At 39.4% G+C, this 23,214-nt stretch overlaps 1 protein-coding gene across 1 annotated transcript in view; it reads right to left on the bottom strand.

The window, feature by feature from the left end:
- Positions 1–214: 214 nt before the first annotated feature.
- LOC126095008 (sodium- and chloride-dependent glycine transporter 2-like) overlaps positions 215–23,214 on the bottom strand; it is a 584,984-nt gene continuing 561,984 nt past the window's right edge. Inside the window, exon 11 of the mRNA XM_049909667.1 lies at positions 215–2,787. Coding sequence (XP_049765624.1) covers positions 2,596–2,787 — 192 coding nt within the window. The 3' untranslated portion in view covers positions 215–2,595. The remainder of the gene's footprint in view (positions 2,788–23,214) is intronic.

Below are 23,214 nucleotides of genomic sequence, written 5' to 3'. Positions count from 1 at the left end.
CTACCTCACAATTTGGTATTACAATTCCACATTGTAGGGAAAAAAACTCACATGCAAAATTGTGTTTAAAAAAAAAAGACTTTTTACATGTAGATCTGCAACAAAAAAATTTCAGTTGAAAGTGACTGCTTTAATCTTCTTTTTAGTATGTGCTTTGAGCAACAAAATTCCATCATCTGACAAAATGTACAATACAACGACACCTGTGCTAGTTATCAGCAGGCAACTGAGCTACTTTTTGCCTCAATATGGCTATAAAATAAAGTACTAAGAAAATTATACAACAAGCCTCAGGATTAAATATGATGTAATCCTTTGCTGTTGAAGGAAAGCAGCTCTATTCTCATTAAAGGTAACCTTATATTCTTTTGTCATTAAAAAGTTTGTGTCATTTGTTTATATTGATATCTTTTTCCACTGCAGTATACCAACAATAGGAGAATCTGTATTACACATTTATTCCAAATTTGAATGGTGAAATATAACTTTCATTAGCTCTACATTTATGCTAGTAAATATACACAAGTGTGCACCACTCACACAACTGTACTCCACAGAAAAGAAACAGATGTTCCACAATTTCATTCACATCATAACAAATACATCAGAAAATAACATTGCACTTTCTTTTTCTTTATAATAATGAATACCACCAAGAATCTCATAAATTCACTTGGTGTAGTCAAAACTTACTGTCCTTGTAATTTTATGCAAAGTATATATATTTATTGGCATGGGTCAAACTGAAAGTTTTACAGTAACAAAAACAATAAATTTATTTCTCTAAATAACATACAGAATATTTGAAATGATAACACAGTTATCTATAAAAATCTGTACCAATATCTATGAAATCCTCTGACAGTTACCTGTTACAGGGATAAAACTAGTCACTTTTTCATATAAATGGGTTCATATTTACATTCAGCTCTTCACTGCTTTTTATTATAAATGGCAAATATAGATTTTTTTGTTTAACTTGTTCTTGCTCGCAAATCTCCAGTGTTAATGTTCCTATGTATTTTGGTTTCCTCCATGTCAACAATAATTTATTATTACAGACCATCTGATTCACACAAAATAAAAGGCTATATATATGTATATATATATATATGTTTGATAACTTCAACAATCATCTATTTGATCCTACAGCTGATAACAATGCTAGCCTTTCCACCCATTCCTATAAACTCCTTAATCTTTTGTTTAGCAACAACTCCATAAAATTTTTTGTAGTTTAACACATTAATTACTCGATTCCAGTTTTTACAGTGAAGGTCTACATATAAATCTATACTTTCTCCTAGAATATCTTAAGTCACCTTATTCTTATTTTATTATGAGCAGTGTAAATAATTGTGTTCTTTCTACTTTCTCTTTTAACTTCGATAATGAGATGATTTGATCACAGCACAGTTAATTGATTCACTAATGAATCACTTCTCTATCTTCGTACCAAATATGTAGCACTTGTGCCTAGAGGGAGAGGATTATTTTTTTCTATTTGGTATGGGACAGTGGTTTCTATTTGACAAATTGTACCTTGTAAATCTACAGGGTACTTACTAACTGATGCAAATTAAGTTCACTTGTAAAACTTTTCCAGAGCTTGTCAGTCACTGCACTGCTATTTACTAACTGCACTGACACCCTTATATTGTTTTCTTTTAATAGAAACTGTCTGCAATGACAAACCACATTTATCTCCAGATTTCCAGTATTGTGGTGTTTGTAATGGCTGCAAGCCATTGCCTGACCTCAGAAGAAGCTGAAAAATGATAGCTCTCAAAATATGATCCACAATTTCTTTATGGAGCTTTCTTAATGTTTCATCTTTGATGAAAGAACCTTTCAGGTTCTTACTGTAGTGTTGAATAAGTTCCCTTGTTATCCTACAGTAGCACCTAACACCCACTTAATGTGTAGTACACAGACCTGCTGGATCCACATTTAGTGTACTAGGAGGAGGTATACGTGACACCTCATATTATCACATATCACCACAGAAATTAACCACTCTGCAACACTTTACATGTAATTCCTGATTTGTTTTCAGCTCCCACAATATGTGTGCACATAGGCACACTGAAGGAGTCAATACTGGAACATTTTTCACTTTTACAAGTCTTATAATGAGGCCACACATAAATATCTTGAAGATAACAACAATCAGTCAACTCTGTCAATTCAAACATATACTTCCAGCAGCTGTAAAAATATAAATTCAATATTATGTCCACAATGGTTAGGAAGTGGAATAATAAATAAAAAAATGTTTCTAGCTTTGACTGTTAGAGGGACAGAAAAGAAAACTCTTTACTTCCCTTCTGTACCTCAAACAAATCCCAAAAATACACAAATATTTCATCAGATGATGTATGTCTTTTCTCTTTAATGTTATCCCACTTATTAAGTGAGACATAATAATCTCGGTATCCCATAATGGGGAAAGATTAATCATTTGTAGTTCTGCTGGTGTACTTAATTTTATCACTATACTGGATGGGCTTCAGCCGCTTCTCGCACACCTGATACAGCTGTTTTCTTGAGGATACTAGGCCCGGGCTGCGGTGCTGGCCCGGGTGGGGCCCACTCTCAGAGACGATTGTCCGCTAAAGGATCTGATGGGTCATGTCCGGGAGCAGCAGCTGAAGCAGATTCTCTTATCACAGGAAGGCCATTGACCAAAACAATAGTGTTCCTCACACTCTCATATGTTGGAGGGTTGCTTGCACGACAATGTGCTGGGCCCCAGTCACCAGTTGGTCGGACTAAGAAACGTATTTTCTGAAATTTGAAAATAAGCATTTGAACATTTTTAAAACAAGTTATAAAAAGCAAAAACACTTGATTATGCAAAACTCTTTCTGCACCTAATGTGAATGAAACAAACGTTTCTGCTTGGATACCAATAGCATAAATATAAAATTATCATGGATCCAGATGGTGTCTTTGATGATTGACCAATCTTTGAAATGGAAACAGGTGGACAAGAGCTCAGTCTACATGTTAGATGAGCTTGCCACTGTACAGAAATACAGAGGTTTCATAAATGGTTCAAGTGGCTTCACCACTGTAGCACAGTTGTACATTCATGACACAAAACTGCAACACTACATGGTCAGACCACGAATTTCCAGTTACTTTCACCTGAGTGCAGCAATTAGTAAAGATAGTGACAGGCACTGATGGGATTATATTGTACTTAAATTTTGCTCCCAACAGGCAAATAACACTGCAACAATACATCGTAAGGAATGTTTTTCTCTGATGTCTCATGTGCCATTTCCACTTGGCAATGTATGTTCAGTTTTGAGGACAGCGTGACTCAGTAATTGGAAATTCATTGCCCTCTTACAATGATGGAAACAATCAATCTCATGTGAGCAAGTTTTATACCGTTTGTAATCCATGACTGTCAATAGACAGAGCAGCCAATCATTTGGAAGACCTTATGGAAAATGACTGAAGCAGATATCTTATGATTTGCAGTTGCTACAAGATCTGATCTCCAAAGGACAAAGGTAGTCAATCTGAACTTGCTACACGAATGCCACAGCATATGAAAAAGAATAGTTTTGTGAGAAACTTCCCTCCATGATGAAGCACAATTTTTTGTGAAATGGTGCAGGAAATACACACAATCTGTGAATCTAGTACACTAAAAATCTCTGTACTATTGCACAATAAAGTTGCAACTCATCAAAAGTTAATTACTGGGAAGAATAAGGGTAATGACTCAATGTATAGTTGAGATACTGAGTGGTTGGTAGATAGGCACATAAATAACACTACGATGGAAGGAAGCAAGAGTAGAAATGTATGTAGTTAAAGTAGTTACATAAATGCCACTGATGTGTGGCACAAAGAAACACTCAACAGAATATGGTATTTACATTAGCTTTCTAGTTCTTGCCCTTTCTCTAGCAAAAGTAGACATATCGAGATTCACACACAGAATCACACAGACATGCAAACACTCACATCTATGGATGCAGCAAGACTGGGAACTGGTGGTTAAAAAGGGCGTAGAAGGGAGGGGAAAGAAAGACAAAGGTCGAGTTGAAGGAGGAGAAAGGGAAGGAAAAAGAAAGGGACAGGGGTAGAATAGACGAGGAGGACTGCAAAAGCAGAGGATATGCTGGAAAGAGAGTTTCCACCTGTGAAGTTCATAGATACTGGATCTGGAAGGGATTATCCAAATGGCTCACAAGTGGAGCAGTCATTTGTGTTGTGGTGCACAGCTTGTTTGGCAACTGGATGATCAAGTTAGTGATTTGCCACAGTTTGGTGGTGGACATTCGTATGAGAATACAGTTGTTTACTTGTCATGCCTGAACAGAATGCTGCACAGTAATTGAAGCTGACTGCATTCACACATGGCGCTGCCTTTTATGGGAAACGAAATATCTGGGACTATATTGTGGTAGAAGGTGGTGGGTGGGTGTATGGGGAAGGTCTTCCACCCGGATCAACCACAAGGGGATGACAAATCTGGTGCTGAACTGGGAATATGATTGGAGTAGGAATGGACAAGGAATTTCAAGGTTGGATGGGAGGCAGGACATAACTATGGGTGATCAGGGTTCGACATCCCTATCTCAGGGCATGATGAGAGGTAATTGAACCACTGGTGAAGGAAGTGGTTGAGCTTTTCAAGGCGAGAATGATGCTTGGTGATCAGAGGAGTGCTGGTCAGTGGCTGGTTAACAGGTTTATTGGTTTCAGAAGAGGAGATGGCAAGGTAGATCTGTTTGTGAATCAGAAGGACAGATACTGTGTGCCAGTAAAGGCTGGTAAGGTTATCAGTATATTTCAACAGTATCTGCTCTCCACTGCAAATGCGGTGATCATTCATGGTGAAAGCGTAAGGAAGAAACTTTCTGACATGGAATGGGTGACAACTGACAAAATGAATATTGGTGCACCTGATAAGAACACCCCCCCCTCCCCCCCTCGAACCATGAACCTTGCTGTTGGTGGGGAGGCTTGCATGCCTCAACGATACAGTGATACAGGTAGCCATACCGCAGGTGCAACCACAACGGAGGCGTATCTGTTGAGAGGCCAGACAAACGTGTGGTTCCTGAAGAGGGGCAGCAGCCATTTCAGTAGCTGCAAGGCAACAGTCTGGATGATTGACTGATCTGGCCTTGTAACACTAGCCAAAATGGCCTTGCTGTTCTGGTACTGCGAACGGCTGAAAGCAAGGGGAAACTACAGCCGTAATTTTTCCCGAGGGAATGCAGCTTTACTGTATGATTAAATGATGATGGCACCCTCTTGGGTAAAATATTCCAGAGGTAAAAATAGTCCCCCATTCGGATCTCCGAGCGGGGACTACTCAAGAGGACGTCGTTATCAGGAGAAAGAAAACTGGCATTCTATGAATCGGAGTGTGGAATGTCAGACCCCTTAATCGGGCAGGTAGGTTAGAAAATTTAAAAAGGGAAATGGATAGGTTAAAGTTAGATATAGTGGGAATTAGTGAAGTTTGGTGGCAGGAGGAACAAGACTTTTGGTCAGGTGAATGCGGGGTTATAAATACAAAATCAAATAGGGGTAATGCAGGAGTAGGTTTAATAATAAATAAAAAAATAGGGAGTACAGGTAAGCTACTACAAACAGCATAATGAATGCATTATTGTGGTCAAGATAGACACGAAGCCCATGCCTGCCACAGTAGTGCAAGTTTATATGCCAACTAGCTCTGCAGATAACAAAGAAATTGATGAAATGTATGAAGAGATAAAAGAAATTATTCAGGTAGTGAAGGGAGATGAAAATTTAATAGTCATGGGTGACCGAAATTCGAGAGTAGGAAAACGGAGAGAAGGAAACATAGTAGGTGAATATGGATTGAGGTTAAGAAATGAAAGAGGAAGCCGCCTGGTAGAATTTTGCACAGAGCATAACTTAATCACAGCTAACACTTGGTTCAAGAATCATGAAAGAAGGCTGTATACATGGAAGAACTCTGGAGATACTAGAAGATACCAGACAGATTATATAATGGTAAGACAGAGAATTAGGAACCAGGTTTTCAATTGTAAGACATTTCTAGGGGCAGATGTGGACTCTCTATTGGTTATGAACTGTAGATTAAAACTGAAGAAATTGCAAAAAGGTGGGAATTTAAGGAGATGGGACCTGGATAAACTGACTAAACCAGAGGTTGTACAGAGTTTCAGGGACAGCATAAGGGAAAAATTGACAGGAATGGGGGAAAGAAATACAGTAGAAGAAGAATGGGTAGCTTTGAGGGATGAAATAGTGAAGGCAGCAGAGGATCAAATAGGTAAAAGGACTAGGGCTAGTAGAAACCCTTGGGTAACAGAAGAAATATTGAATTTAATTGATGAAAGGAGAAAACATAAAAATGCAGTAAATGAAGCAGGCAAAAAGGAATACAAACATCTCAAAAATGAGATCGACAGGAAGTGCAAAATGGCTAAGCAGGCATGGCTAGAGGACAAATGTAAGGATGTAGAGGCTTATCTCACTAGGGGTAAGATAGATACTGCCTACAGGAAAATAAAAAAGACCTTTGGAGAAAGGAGAACCACTTGCATGAATATCAAGAGCTTTTATGGAAACCCAGTTCTAAGCAAAGAAGGGAAAGCAGAAAGGTGGAAGGAGTATATGGAGGGTCTATACAAGGGTGATGTACTTGAAGACCATATTATGGAAATGGAAGAGGATGTAGATGAAGATGAAATGGGAGATATGATACTGTGTGAAGAGTTTGACAGAGCACCGAAATACCTGAGTCGAAACAAGGCTCCCGGAGTAGACAACATTCCATTAGAACTAATGACAGACTTGGGATAGCCAGTCCTGACAAAACTATACCATATGGTGAGCAAGATGTATGAGACAGCGAAATACCCCCAGACTTCAAGAAAAATATAATAATTCCAATCCCATAGAAAACAAGTGTTGACAGATGTGAAAATGACCAAACTCTCAGTTTAATAAGTCACAGCTGCAAAATACTAATGCGAATTCTTTACAGACATATGGAAAAACTGATAGAAGCTGACCTTGGGGAAGATCAGTTTGGACTCCGTAGAAATGTTGGAACACGTGAGGCAATACTGACCCTACAGCTTATCTTAGAAGAAAGATTAAGGAAAGGCAAACCTATGTTCCTAGCATTTGTAGACTTAGAGAAAGCTTTTGACAATGTTGACTGGATACTCTCTTTCAAATTCTGAAGGTGGCAGGGCTAAAATACAGGGAGTGAAAGACTATTTACAATTTGTACAGAAAGCAGATGGCAGTTATAAGAGTTGAGGGGTATGAAAGGGAAGCAGTGGTAGGGAAGGGAGTGAGACAGGGTTGTAGCCTATCCCCGATGTTATTCAATCTGTATATTGAGCAAACAGTAAAGGAAACAAAATAAAAGTTCAGAGTAGGTATTAAAATCCACGGAGAAGAAATAAAAACTTTGAGGTTCGATGATGACATAGTAATTCTGTCAGAGACAGCAAAGGACTTGGAAGAGCAGTTGAACAGAAAGGACAGTGTCTTGGAAGGAGGGTATAAGATGAACATCAACAAAAGCAAAACGAGGATAATGGAATGTAGTCAACTTAAGTCGGGCGATGCTGAGGGAACTAAATTAGGAAATGGGACACTTAAAGCAGTAAAGGAGTTCTGTTATTTGGGGAGCAAAATAACTGATAATGGTCAAAGTAGAGAGGATATAAAATGTAGACTGGCAATGACAAGCAAAGCGTTTCTAAAGAAGAAAAATTTGTTAACATCGAGTATAGATTTAAATGTCAGGAAGTTGTTTCTGAAAGTATTTGTATGGAGTGTAGCCATGTACGGAAGTGAGACGTGGACGATAAATAGTTTAGACAAGAAGAGAATAGAAGCTTTTGATATGTGGTGCTGCAGAAGAATGGTGAAGATTAGATGGGTAGATCACATAACTAATGAGGAGGTATTGAATACAATTGGGGAGAAGAGGAGCTAGTGGCACAACTTGACTAGAAGAAGGGATCGGTTGGTAGGACATGTTCTGAGACATCAAGGGATGACCAATTTAGTATTGGTGGGCAGTGTGGAGGGTAAAAATCGAATGGGGAGACCAAGAGATGAATACACTAAGCAGATTCAGAAGGATGTAGGCTGCAGTAGGTACTGAGAGATGAAGAAGCTTGCACAGGATAGAGAAGCATGGAGAGCTGCATCAAACCAGTCTCAGGACTGAAAACCACAACAACAACAACACGATATGAACGGATGTATTTGTAGAGTAATTTAAGAGGTAGAGATTGACATCTAGTAAGGTGATTCATTGAGTTGATAACATGAAGCAAATTTCGGAGTAGGTGTAAATGTTATGGAGGAAAGAGCAAAGGTTACCCCTGCCATGATTCCAGATAATCAAAATGTCATCAATGAATCCGAGCCATACAAGAGGTTTAGGGTGTTGCTTGGACAGGAAGGATTAATCCTGATGGCCCATAAATCGGATGGCATAGGATGATGCAATGAACGTACTAATAACAGAACAATGTATTTGCTTACAGCTTTGGGCTTTAAAAGTAAAATAATTGTGGGGTCAGGAAGTGGTTGGCTAGGAGGATTGGGAAAGAAGTGGTGGTTATTGTATCAAGTCGATGTTGTGAAAGGCAGTGTTCCATGGATGCAAAGCCATGGCCATAGGGTATGATGGTGTATAAGGACAATGCACACACAGTGACCAACAAAGAGACTGGAGGCAATATGGCAGGACCTGTGGAAATGTGGTGAAGGGAGTGAGTAGTGACTTGAGTGTAGAGTGAAAGGTTACAGACAATAGTTTGGAGGTGTTCATCAACAAAGGCACAGGTTTCTTCTGTGGGAGCACTGTACCCAGCTACAATGCAATGTCCAGCAGGGGAGCTAAAGGGTTGGGTTGGTTGGGTTTGCTGAGTTTGGGGAGAAGGTAAAAGAAGGGAGGGTGAGGGATTGCTGGCATGAGGAGGGAGATGCATTGAGGTGTCATGTTTTGGGGTTGGAGCTGTTGGAGGCTGTTGGAGGCCCTGTTGGAATTATAGGATGGGATTATGGCTGTAATACTTGTACGTAGAGGTGTCAGAGGGTTTGCAGAGATCCTCAGTCTCATAGTCACTAAAATTCATGAACACTATGGTGGGGTTTCTTGAAAGACATCATGCTTATGCCAGTGACTGTTAAACTTTATTTCCACTATTGAAATTAATGCCTTAGGCCATTATCAAGTGCAGATGTTTTGGCTTTAAACCATGTCTACTTTATACAAGCTGACACATTTGTATGTCATTGTCATTTGCTGTTATATACATTCGTGATGCTACTAAGTAGTGCGAGCCCTGGAAAATTGCTCCAGTCGAGGATTATATTGGCTGATGAGGAGGCCATTGGCACTCTGTCTGTGAACTAGGTTTGGGAATAGTGCCTGTCTGTGGAAGAGTCAGGTGCAAGACCTACCCAATTCACCCATCATGCACATCCTACTGCATTCCTGTCACAAGATTATCCTAGCTGATCAGAGGCAGGGCCATTTGTGAAAGCAGCCATGTCGTGTACTGCACTGCTGCAATTTCCACACAGCATTTTTAAGTGCACATTCCCATCAACCAACTATCCATCAAAATGAAGGGGCACTGCCAAACTGTGGCCAAGACCAGAGTTGACCACCCACTGGTGGAACATGCTACTGAGTAACTGAGTACAACATGCTCGAATTCAATGGCTGCTTCATAAACCAGCAATGTGGATCCCCTGCCCCCTCAGCACCAGTTTTTCTGAACTATGCAGATGGAAATTATCCCTGCAACATAGCTTTCAGTCCTGTAATCCTCCTGGCCTCACTCTCCCCCCTCTTCCCAATAGTCTTCCCTTCCTCTGCCCTATCACCTCCTCCCAATCCTTTCCTCTACATTATCATCATTGAGTTTGTACAAACTGTATTCCGCACTCCTAACCTACATGCCTGCTGTCCCCTCTCCCCCTTTTTTTTCCCTCTCCCAGTGGGGGAAATGAAAGTGGGGGGTGTGGAAAGAGGTAACAGTGTTTCATCCTATCTAACAAAGGAATGTATAATATTTCATTAATGAACTCAGCAAGTGTAAGGTTATCACTGGAATGTAATAGCAATAGACTTTGACAGCAATGACACATCATACTTCAAATTGGATGCTGTTTACACTTTGTTCTTTGTTAACATGAAACATGACACTGAAACAATTTTGGCAAGGTGCTACTTTGCATTGAAAATAGTAAACAGCAACTGAAACTTGAAAATTTAGAAAATTTACTGTACTGTCTCTTACCCAAATGCAGAACCACAGAGTGATTTTTTACAAAATGACTCAGAACATTTATTTCCACCAACATGCAGTCCAACTACCTAAAGAGCTCTCAGAATTCCATGAGACTTCCCAAACTCTGCCAGTAAATTCAATTTCCCCAAGAGTTTCTGATTTTGTTCTTTTTCCACACAAGTCATCACCCTGACCATTACAAATAATGAGCGAGGGAAGACGAATAAATGAGACAGAATATTCTAAATTCTTATGTGTTTGTATTGATAAGAATGAGAACTGAAAGTCACATGTTGCAGATCATCTTAAATTTATAATTTCTGTAACTCTACAATATATAATATTATCATTTTTTATACCTAAAAACAAAGATGATGTGACTTACCAAATGAAAGTGCTGGCAGGTCGACAGACACACAAACGAACACAAACATACACACAAAATTCAAGCTTTCGCAACAAACTGTTGCCTCATCAGGAAAGAGGGAAGGAGAGGGAAAGACGAAAGGATGTGGCTTTTAAGGGAGAGGGTAAGGAGTCATTCCAGTCCCGGGAGCGGAAAGACTTACCTTATGGGGAAAAAAGGACGGGTATACACTCGCACACACACACATATCCATCCACACATATACAGACACAAGCAGACATATTTAAAGACAAAGATGGAAATGCAAAATGTAGACTTACGTTTCCTATTTTCATATTGAGTCTACCTTGCCATTTCAGAAAGATAATGTCCTGCCACACACAGTTTCTACTGCTTGTTTTCATGCTTGTCAAACACTACCTTGGCCACCCAGGCAGCCAGTCTGGCAAAACTCAGGAAAATGTGCTCAATGAACAGAAGCATGTAATAAGTATAACATGTGGTGTGTACTCTACAAATTCCTGCAGACAGCTCTTTACATTGCTAGTATACTGACAGTCTCACAGGACATTTACTGCCTTATGAAATTTTTTTGTCAGCCGTCAATCCCAGTTTGAAACAGCAGCAGCATTAATAAATACTGGTACAGTATCCATCACTGAACTTTAATGTGGCACAGAAAGTAGTGAACTGTATCAGAGGAAATTGCAGTTGAAAATCCAGGATGAAATAATGACAATATTACGAAAAGGATAGACTGCTACTGACTGTATAGTGGAGATGTTGAGTCGCAGATAGGCACAACACAAAGACTACTAAACATGTAAGCTTTCAGCCGGAAAGATTTCTTTTGAAATAGACAACATACACACACCCACATTCATGCAAGTGCAGCTGCATCAATATTGCATTGGTACACCTCTGGCCCTTATGCAAGCAGTTATTCCAATTACATTGATTGATAGAGTTGCTAGATGTCCTCCTGAGATATGAGCCAAATTCTGTCCAATTGGTGCATTAGATTGTCAAAATCCTGAGCTGGTTGGAGGTCTCTTCCCATAATGCTCCAAACGTTCTCAATAGGGGAGAGATATGGCTACCTTGCTTGCCAAGGTAGGGTTTGGCAAGCATGAAAAAAATCATCAGAAATTCTAGCCCTTTGTAAACAGGAACTAACTGGCTCAAACACTACCTTGGCCACCAAGGTAGCCACATCTCTCCCCAATTGAGAACTTTTCAAGTAATATGGGTAGGGACACGCAACCAGCTCAGGACTTTGATGGTCTAACACACCAGCTGATCAGAATTTGGCACAATATACCACAGCAGGACATCCAACAACTCTATCTAACCATGTCAAGCCAAACAACTGCTTGGATGAGGGCCAGAGGTGGACCATTGCATTGTTGACTTGGTCAATTTGTGAAGCTCTTCCCTTGAATAAATCATCCAATTTTTTCTGAAATTGTATTCATTTTTTGTCTGTACATGCACATCCAATTTCTGCCCAATTCAGATAATTGCTTTGAGGTGCTATGTACTTTTCATATTAGAGTGTATTTATGAAACAGAAATGTATTAAAAACTAACTTGTTTTATAAATTGAAGCAATGGATGGAGACAATGTTTAGAATCTGGGAAATATGGAGAGAGTTCCAGAGACTTTAGTTAGAGATAAGTATCAACTTTGTCAAATAAGCTATAAACAAACCTTAAATATATAAATCAAAGAAACTGTGCAACACAAAATAGTAAAGTCAAACGCTTTTACCCTCAAATCAATAGTAACTGCATAAACTCATTCATTCACATGTTGTGTTATGTAAATTCCATCATGAAGGAGAGCCTTGTGGGATGTGGACTATCAGACAGACACAACAACTGCTGGATGCTTCCGTAAAGTACACTAACAAAAATTGTGACAAATGCTAACCTACTCAAACTGATAAGTATGGTAATTAGCTGCAGATTATTTTATATATTTATGTTGGCAGAGAAACGGCTACAAGCTGCTTTGGAAGAAAAAAAGTCACTGATCCTTCTCATACACCATTCAGTTCCTGTTTTTATCCAATATTTCAAAGAAGACATTTATGTAATTCCACACAGAGTGCTATCACCTGTCTACATATTGGCAAAGTCAGGATCTATCTAATACAAATACTAGAGTTATGAAGAATTTATATTACCAAGTAGCTGTATTCTCATAAACTATAGAGGGAATGGGTAATGAATTCTTTCCGTTGTGCCTGTCTGCAGCTCAAAGGGTCATTCTTACACTGAGTAGCAATCTATCCTTTTCCTAATATTGGTGATATTCCAACCTGGAGTTTTGCTTAATGATGTATTCTTTTACTTTATGGTTAAATATCCAGAGATTTTCATTTCCCTGTGGACTATCATCTATGTCCAGTTATTTATTTTACACTTTGTACGGAGATGATAGATAAACTCCAGTGGAAAACTCTGCAGGAGAGACGCTCAGTAGCTCGGTACGGGCTTTTGTTAAAGTTTTGAGAACACACCTTCACTGAAGAGTCAAGCAGTATATTACTCCCTCCTATGTATATCTCGTAAAGAGACCATGAGGATAAAATCAGAGAGATTAGAGCCCACACAGAAGCATACCGACAATCCTTCTTTCCACGAACAATACGAGACTGGAATAGAAGGGAGAACCGATAGAGCTACTCAAGGTACCCTCCGCCACACACCGTCAGGTGGCTTGTGGAGTATGGATGTAGATGTAGATATCCACTGGCAGTTTGTTACATACGCTTGCAAAATAATATAAAACTCCATTCTGAACCATGGACAAGAATGCATACCTCTATCTATATGGAACTTATTTTTACTTCTAGTATTTCTATGGCTGTGAATTGCTGAGATAGTTATTAATAACAAATACCATTAGGGAGTACATATATTGGCATGAGAGTGTAAGAATCACTAGGCCTCTGGAGAGGCATCTGTAAAATGTCCAGTTATTTATTTCACACTTTGTACTGCTCGTTTCTGTAGAATGCCATTCTGGTCCGAGCTTCAAGAGTTGATAACCGTGTGTGTGTGTGTGTGTGTGTGTGTGTGTGTGTGTGTGTGTGAGGCATGTATCAATGTATGTGTTTCTCTTTTGCTGCTGAAGGCTGTGGCCAAAAACTTTGGGTGTCTTTTAATTGTGCCTGTCTGCAACTTTATGTGTCTTCTTTATGATAAGTAGCAAACTATCTTTTCCTACATTGTTATTATTCTTTTACTTTAATTATTATGTGGGAGTATCAGTGAGAAAAAAATCTCAAAAAGGTTTGAAATTGTGTGTACAGTATGTCGGATGTCTCTATTCTCAAATAATGGACGGATACAATCTGGGTAATTTGCATGCTGTGAGTTATGCTGACTTATTATGTTAACACAGTTTCTATGTTTAATACTTGGCTAATAGTTTTAAAACTTTAATTTAAACTTATACTTCTTAGTAAGCAGGGTATGACAGCATTTCAAATGTTTAAATTCATTCACAGCAGGAAATACTGAAAATCAACTTTCTGTTGACCTTGGAAGTAGTTAAGACAGGCAACCTTATGAAATGACATGTATAAACATTTTTCTTATTCAAGAGATTATACAGGGTGTTTCAATAAGAATATAATTTGAATGCATACATGTATTAAACTTTAAGACATACAAATATGAAACTTTACACACCAATTTACGAACCTCTGAAGTTCAGATTACAGATGTTCAATCTGTCCTCCATCAGCAACACGAAAAATATCACATCAATACTCAAATTCCTCCCATACTGCGGCAAGCACATCCTTCATCATTGATGTTATATCAGTACAGATCCGGTTGTTCAACTCTCCTAGGTTCTGTGGTTGTGGTGGTACATAAACCTTGTCTTTAACGTAACCCCACAGGAAGAAGTCAGAGGGTGCCAAATCCAGTGACCATGGAGCCTAGCTGAGACATGCTAAGTCACCAGCTCCTTAACAACCAATCCAATGGTTCAGTAGAGTTTCATTCAGGTATTCACACACTTGGCAACTCCAGTGAGGGGGTGTCCTGTGTTGTTGAAAAATGCAGTTGTCTTCGTGCAGCCACAGAAACAACCAGTTTTGTAACATAGCGAGATACTGCTGACCATTAACCGTGTTTCCATCAAAGAAGAATGGGCCGTAAACAGATGATCAGGATATCGCACAAAACATATTAAATTTGGGTGAATCTCGAACATTTTAAATGGCTGCATGTTGTTTCTGAAGACCCCAAAGTTGAACATTGTGTTTGTTTACCTGATCACTAACATGGAAAGTTGCTTCATCACTGAACACGATGCTTTGTGCAAAAGTGTTATCATTGTCAATAGCATCAAGAATCTTGTTGCAAAATGCCACTCGTTTGCGTTTGTCATCAGGACACGGAGCCTGTAACAGCTGTAACTTGTATGGCTTCATAACCAAGTGAAGTTTCAAAACACGCCAAATTGTTTAGTAGGCAGCTGTAACTCCTGACTGGCGTGATGAATTGATTTTGAAGGACTACATTGGAAAGTAGTTTGAATTCGTGCAATATTTTCTTCAGGAACACGAGGGTGGCCAGGACTCTTTCCTTCACATACGCATCTTGTATCTAGAAACTGTCGATACCATCTGTGAATGTTCCACCCATTTGGAGGATCAATTTGGTACCTCAACCTGAAACATCTTTGCACTGTAATCACGGAATTGCACTTCACAAACCTGAGAACACAAAATGATTTCTGCTGCAGAGTAGCCATTTTAAACATATGATGGCTACCAATCAAAACAGAAAACAACTGACATCTAACGGCTATTAATATAAACCAGACTATGTATTTGTTTCTCCAATAGCTGAACTGAGGTGCAGCGATTGATAGTTTGGACAAAATAATACTATAGAATACGTATATTCTTTTTGAAACACCCTGTACATTAGTCAGTAACCTCAGTTACAGAAAATTATATCAAAACATGTATTGGAGACAAGTATTTCTGTAGGTCATCATTTTGGGAAGGCTCTCCATGTCACTAAATAAAGCTCTGTAAGCAACATAAGGGGGAAAAAAGCTTAATGAGCTAACTTACCAAATATTATGAGGTCATAATTGGTGTATGTATGCCATATGCAACCTGGTAAACATACTCAAAAAACAATAGATGATGTTCTTGTACGAAAGGTACATGGAAATCTTCGTTCTATCAATTAAATACAGTAGTGAGAGGCAAGAACTGTTTTTCAGAACAACTCACATCACTCATGCCTCTAGGTCATGCTGACAAATCTACATCTATATATACACTCAGAAAACTACTGACAAATGCACAGTTGAGGTTACTTAGCATAGTATTGGATGTTATGGTTTCTTCTAATACAAATTGTCTCTGAAGCACAGGAAGAAAGTCTGCTTAAATACCCTGTGCATGTTGTTATTCGTCTAATCTTATCATTATGATATCTATGGGAGCGATATGTAGATGTCTGAAGGACACCTCAGATTATTGTCTTAATACTGGTTCTTTAAACCTTGTAATTAGGAATTTGTGGGATAATTAGTGTATCTTCAAGCATAAGTCAATTAAGGGTTTACAAGATTTCTTTGACTAACACCCACTAGTCACACAAATGTGTTACCATTTGTGCTGTCTTTCTTTTTATACTCTCAATATCCTCTGTTAGTCCCGTTTGATATGAGTTTCACACTTGAAAAATATCCTCAGGTGGGACACACATATGTTCTGTAAGTAATTCCATTGCAGACTGACTACATTTTCCCAGTATATTGCCAACAAACTGAAGTTTGCCATCTGCATTTCCTATCTCTACAAATTGTTACACCTGTGTTTGTATGAGTTGACAGATTCCACAGGTGAGTCATTGATATTGTAACAACAATATGGACAGTATAGACTGCTACTCATCACAAAGAGGAGGCATTAAGTTGCTGGCAGGCTAAAATATTAAGCTTCTGGCCAAAGTGCTCCTTGCAAAATAGAAAATGACTCACATTCACACTAGTACAACTCACTCACACATGGCCACTACCTCTGGGTGCTTAGGCCCAGCTGTTGTGAATGTGTGTGTATTTGACTCTTTTTCACTGTCCTGTCTGTAACTCAGTGTCTTCAGTATGGTGAGTAGTAATCTATCCTTTCCACACTGCTGTTATTCCACCCTGGATGATGATGTTGATTTATGGTAGAGGACACTAAACAGCTAGGTCATCAGCACCCTTGCATTAATGTTATACCGAAGATTTCCATAAGCTATGGAAGGAGATCAATTAACTGGAAAACTATGTTTGATCCCACCACAGGAAATGTAAAGCAGCACCAGGTTCAGAAAAGCCCGTAATAAAACCCCAGCAAGACACAGTGGGATAACTAAATGAAATCATGGAGAAAATATCTGTAAAGATGCTGTGAAGAAAGGGACAAATGAGCATGGCTGGATGACAACTTAGAAATAATATGTGACCCAGCCACTCTGTGACACATTAAGATTGCACACCAAGTATTTTGGGAAGAATTCTGGACACCGCACAAAATTTTAAGACACGAACAACACTCGCCTCGTTATCAGTTAAAATAGAGAGAAGATCCTGTGGGAGACCCAGTCCAACCCTCAGGTCATCATATAGAACACACTTGGTTAAAAGATGTACTGACAGCTGTGTCCTGCATCTCTGACATACTGGGGGCTCCTCCCGACATAAGAGGAAGCCGTGTCTCAGTGGGCAATGTCCCACTCCGAGGCGAGTAAGGGCTACTTGTTCACACTGCCGCAAGCAGAAGGAGGTGATCCATGGTCGCACTGAAGTTTTGACGGAATGTAGTTTATTGTTCCTCACTTCCAGCCACTGGAATACCCACCAACATATCGCCTTCCTGGTCACAAATGAAGTGACAGCCCACAGAGGGACTGAACAGCTGGCAGGAGGAGAAAGGGAGCAAGCATTCTTAGCAGTAACATCAGCAAGTTCGTTTCCCTGGATGCCTATGTGCCCTAGAACCCAGCAAAAAATGATCTCCTTGTCCACCCTGGAATTTTCATTGTTTCACTGATGTTATAGTCATATGACACAACTTCTCTGTTTTGTGATGTGTATGATTTTACATTTCTGAACACTTAAATAAGCTGCCAATCTTTGCACCACTTCAATATCTCATCAAAGTCTGACTGGATATTTGTGAAGCTTTTTCAGATAGTACTTCATTACAGATAATTTCATCATCTGTAAAAAGTCTGACACACTATTAATATTGCCTTCCAAATCATCAGTATGCAGCATAAAAGCAAGAGTCACAACACATCTCTTGGCATGAAGTTACTTCTACATGTGTCATGGGCTCTCCATCTCAGATGATATACTGAGTCCTCCTTACACAGATATCCTCAATTTTGGCACAAATTTTGCTTTATACCTCATATGATCATACATCTGTGTTGACAGGTGTGCAACTCAATCATATTATTTTAGGAAGTCAAGAAATACTGCAACTACATGACCATGTAGATGCCATGCGAAAAATGAGCAATTTCATTTTCACATGACTGAGCCCAAGATGAGAGAGGCCCACAGTTGTGAGGATGAGAGGACAGTGATCTTTGTCTCCACTCAGGTGAAACTCTCTCACCCTAGGATCTGAGTGATCTGCTTTCCTTTCTAACCTTCCAAAACCTATCCCCTCATAAGTTCTGAAAAGTAGGATAATAGTATGTAATTTTATATGTGCCTATTAGCAATACTGCTGAAGGCAAACACTGGCCAGAAATTCTGTCTCTTAGTTCTATACTTCTTTTGATAGAATTTTATTTTCAATACATTTATAATCAATACTCAACATTACACTTTTATGTTGGAAATTTAAGCATCTCGCGAAGAGAGTGGCTCATCCATTTTCACTTTTGTGATCAAAATGCTACATATGTCTACTCAAGAATATTAGTTTGTTTCTCTACTGAACATCTTTTTATTATAAGTTTTAAGAACCAAATGAGTACACAATTTTAACACCTGTATCTATCTTTCAGCAAGATATATGAGATTTACACAGATTCAATACTTTTTGTGTTTGATCATTTTTAAGTGCAGCTGCCTCTATGTGTTTTATTTTGGTACTTAAGAACAAAATGTCAGAGACACTGAACCCAATTGAGATAATCATCATCTTATTAAATATTTACCAAATATGTCATTATACTGGTTGCAATTGGGTAAAAAATTTATATTATGTTATGTGATGGAGACCTGAACATGAACACTGTTTCGTATAACACAAACAACAATTTTCTGTTCTATGAGCTAGATGTTAAGGTAATTTATGAAAGTAGCTGAAAATATGGGTTTTAAGTTTAGCTTTGAATTTCTGGAGACTTCCAATATTGTGTGTTATGTTTATAGGTGCTGTTAAAAATGTACTGAACTGAGAACTCACTGTACAAGCCACTGCCAATGTGGACAGTATCAGAACTATTTACTATCAAAACAAAATTTTTCTTCACACTTAAATTCTTCCTCTCATGGCACACATGCCAGTTTCAATCACAACTGAAGTAGCAGTTTATTCTAGTTAAGAACAGACAAAGCTTTCCTGAACGGTGTCTGAGCTGCCAATGAAATAAATGGAGACATAACACATGCTGGTTGCAGGGATGTGAGCAGAGCACTAGTTAAGGAGGCATCTGGATTTCTGGTCTCAGCTTGCAGCAAAGCATGATATGATCCTTCCTTCCTTCCTTCAGATTGATTTGTGGTTTGTTCACTGACCCTAGGGAGCACCCAATTTTATTCCAAAGTGAACAATATACACTACTTCTATCTTCTAAGCCCACTGTTTTTCTTACTGGTTTTCCTGGATGCCCACACAACATTACTACCTATCTGACATCAGGTATAATCTGGTGTCAGAAATGGGATCTCTAACGTTTTGGCCCATAAGGGACACCAACCTGCCAGAAGAGGACGCTGAGAGTGGCATGGCCAGCAAAGAAGAGAACTGTTTCCCTTTTCAGATACTGCACTCCAGGGATGGTATAGTTATTTGTGGTAGTAATGTAGTCCTATATCAATTATTAGTAATAAAGATTCCAACAAAATGCTTGCAGATGTTGGGCAGAGCAGAGACCAGCAGTTGTGAGCCAATTAAAGCATTACAACAGCAGATAATGGGTCTTACAGTTAGGAATACTGAACAGCATGAGCAGCTGGAGACAGAGTGAGAATTCCCATCTATACAAAAATTCGATTAAGATGTCCAGGCAACTCCTGACAATATTGAAAAGAATGTTGACAATCATTGTGCACTGTAGGCCAGCATAGTAAATAGCTTTCCTGCTATCATTTTTCTTCTTTCGTTTCAGGGAGACCCTCGGAAAACATGTCTACATTTTTGCAGGACGTCCGTGGTGCAGGATGAATGTCCTCATGGCCCAATAAGTTTCAATTAACCATATTATTAAAGTGTTGGATTACAACTCAACATATAGATGACATACTGAGCTGCAGACAGACAACACACAAACATTCACACAAGCTCAACCCATTGACACCTGACCACTGTCTCTAGCCACTGCCTCTGTGTATTGTCCACTTTAGAAGGAGGCATTTTGGCCAGAAGCTCATATGTTTAGCACTCTTTTTGTTGTGCCTGTCTGTGCGTCACCATCACCTCTATATGGCGAGTAGCAATCAATCCTTTTCATAACATTATCATTATTCAATACTGGATGTTGAGTTAAACATTACACATTTGAAGTTGTCAGGAGATGTGTTCTGTATCTCAATGCTTCAAAAGAAGAAACAGTCACTTTTTTTCCTTTTAGTTTTATGACATACTTTATGGTAGTAAATTTTACAGAGTACTGAGAATCAAAGACATAATTCTGTGAAATAGCAAGTGACAGTTCACAAGAACACTACATTCATTTTTTTAAATAGCTTCTTCTGTCAGTGATGAGAAGTTGAGGGAGCGGGTTGTACAAATCAGACATAACAGCTCTCTTTAATAAAAATGTTTTTGTGGAAAATATAATTGCCTTTTAAAAGAAAAAGAGTTTAACTTATTTCTCTGTGAAAGTATGAAAGAAGAATTATTGGTGTATAAAATTTGCAGTGCAGCAAAACGCAAAATCACACCTGATCATTGAATCCGGGCTACAAGAAAACAATACAATATGTCCAGAATGAGATTTTCACTCTGCAGCAGAGTGTGTGCTGATATGAAACTTCCTGGCAGATTAAAACTGTGTGCCTGACCGAGACTCGAACTCGGGACCTTTGCCTTTCGCGGGCAAGTGCTCTACCATCTGAGCTACCGAAGCACGACTCACGCCCGGTACTCACAGCTTTACTTCTGCCAGTATCTCATCTCCTACCTTCCAAACTTTACAGAAGCTCTCCTGTGAACCTTGCAGAACTAGCACTCCTGAAAGAAAGGATACTGCAGAGACATGGCTTAGCCACAGCCTGGGGGATGTTTCCAGAATGAGATTTTCACTCTGCAGCGGAGTGTGCGCTGATATGAAACTTCCTGGCAGATTAAAACTGTGTGCCTGACCGAGACTCGAACTCGGGACCTTTGCCTTTCGCAGGCAAGTGCTCTACCATCTGAGCTACCGAAGCACGACTCACGCTCGGTACTCACAGCTTAACTTCTGCCAGTATCTCATCTCCTACCTTCCAAACTTTACAGAAGCTCTCCTGGCAGAAGTAAAGCTGTGAGTACCGGGTGTGAGTCGTGCTTCAGTAGCTCAGATGGTAGAGCACTTGCCCGCGAAAGGCAAAGGTCCCGAGTGCGAGTCTCGGTCGGGCACACAGTTTTAATCTGCCAGGAAGTTTCAATACAATATGTGCTGAGCATACCACAGTTAACTAACAGGAACTGAAATGCCACAGTAAAAGCTGATCTTCACTATTTTCAAGCCTACTGGCACCAAAATGTATCCAGATGTGACAATAAACGTAAATGATAACACTGCGTGTACAAAAAGTCATTGTAAAAACAATTTCTTTGAGGGACGCCTTAATGTAATCACACATTATATATTTGTTTTGTTCATTAAAGATGTATGAACATATGTTGATTCAGTGGAGAATATGAAGAAAAGTTAACAGTTTTGAGGGGTCGGCTAAGAGGCTAGCACACAGGTGCACTTACAAAAGGGGGACGAGTTGTACACCCTTCGGCAATGGAATGGAGAGAATTTTGAAACTTTTGCTGAATGTATGTGCATGATCTCATGTCACAAATATACCCTGGAAGCTAACCAATTCAGGAATGATGTCCTACTCAAGGGGGCAGCAAAACTGCAAGCAGTTGGTGTATTTATTATGGGAATAAACCTGCAAATTGAGTGTGAGATAAATATGGACTCACGGTGAGGCTGACCTGCTAAAATTCCTGGAATCTCTGAATACCTTCTCCCAATTAAATTTCACAAGGTCCTATTCTGAATCCCATGCCACTTTCCTTGATGTTGATCTCATCCTCACCGAAGGCCAGCTATACTCTTCCGTCCACATTAAACCTACCAACAACAGCAGTACTTAAATTTTGACAGCTGCCATCCTTTCCATGTAAAAATTCCTTCCCCTACAGCCTTGGCATCAGAGGTAAACATATTTGTTTGCATGTATACTCTTTACAGCAATACACCAGCATTTTCACCTCAGCTTTCACTGCATGTGATTAACCCACCAGCCTAGTTAAAAAAACAGATTTCCTGGGCCATCACATGCAATCCTGGTACTACTGATCTCTCCACAAAACAGCTTCAGAGCAAACCATTGGCGACTCAGTATTATCCTGGTCTGGAATGCATTAACTGGCTACTTCGACAGGGCCATGACTTCCTAAAATCATGTCCCGAAATTAGATCCATTCTGTCTGAAATTTTGTCCACTGTGCCTAGAATAGCTTTCCATCATACTCCCAATCTCCGCAATATTCTTGTCAGAGCCTATGCCCCTTCTGCAACCATCTCCTACCCTATGGCTCCTATCCCTGTGACCATTCCTGCTGCAAGACTTGCCCTATGCACCCTCCTACCACCAACTATAATATCCCTATAACTGACAAAACATATAACCACCTGCGAAACGACATACGTCATATACCAGCTATTAGGTAAACACTGTTCGGCCTTCTACATCGGCATGACTACCACCAAATTATCAATTAGGATGAATGAACGTAGGCAGAGGGTGTATACTGGCAACTTGTAATATTCTGTCACAGAGCATGCTCTACAACATGACATTCGTGACCTTGGCACCGGTTTCACCACACGCGCCATCTGGATTCTTCCTCCAGACACCAGTTTCTCAGAACTCCCGCAGGTGGGAACTAGCACTACAACATGTCATCCTTGGTTCTCGCCACCCACCTGGCCTTAATTTACATTAATTTCTTCCTTCTCAGCATTTCTTCACTCTAACTACACTCTGCTTCACTCTGTTTCAGTTTTCTACATCTTTCATTGTCTTTCTTGTCTATTTTTTACCATCTGCCTCCCACCTCTGTTATG

Source organism: Schistocerca cancellata, chromosome 8, assembly GCF_023864275.1.
Source record: "Schistocerca cancellata isolate TAMUIC-IGC-003103 chromosome 8, iqSchCanc2.1, whole genome shotgun sequence".
Taxonomy (NCBI): domain Eukaryota; kingdom Metazoa; phylum Arthropoda; class Insecta; order Orthoptera; family Acrididae; genus Schistocerca; species Schistocerca cancellata.
The sequence above is the reverse complement of the archived record's forward strand: the minus strand, read 5'-3'. Positions and strand labels throughout refer to the sequence as shown.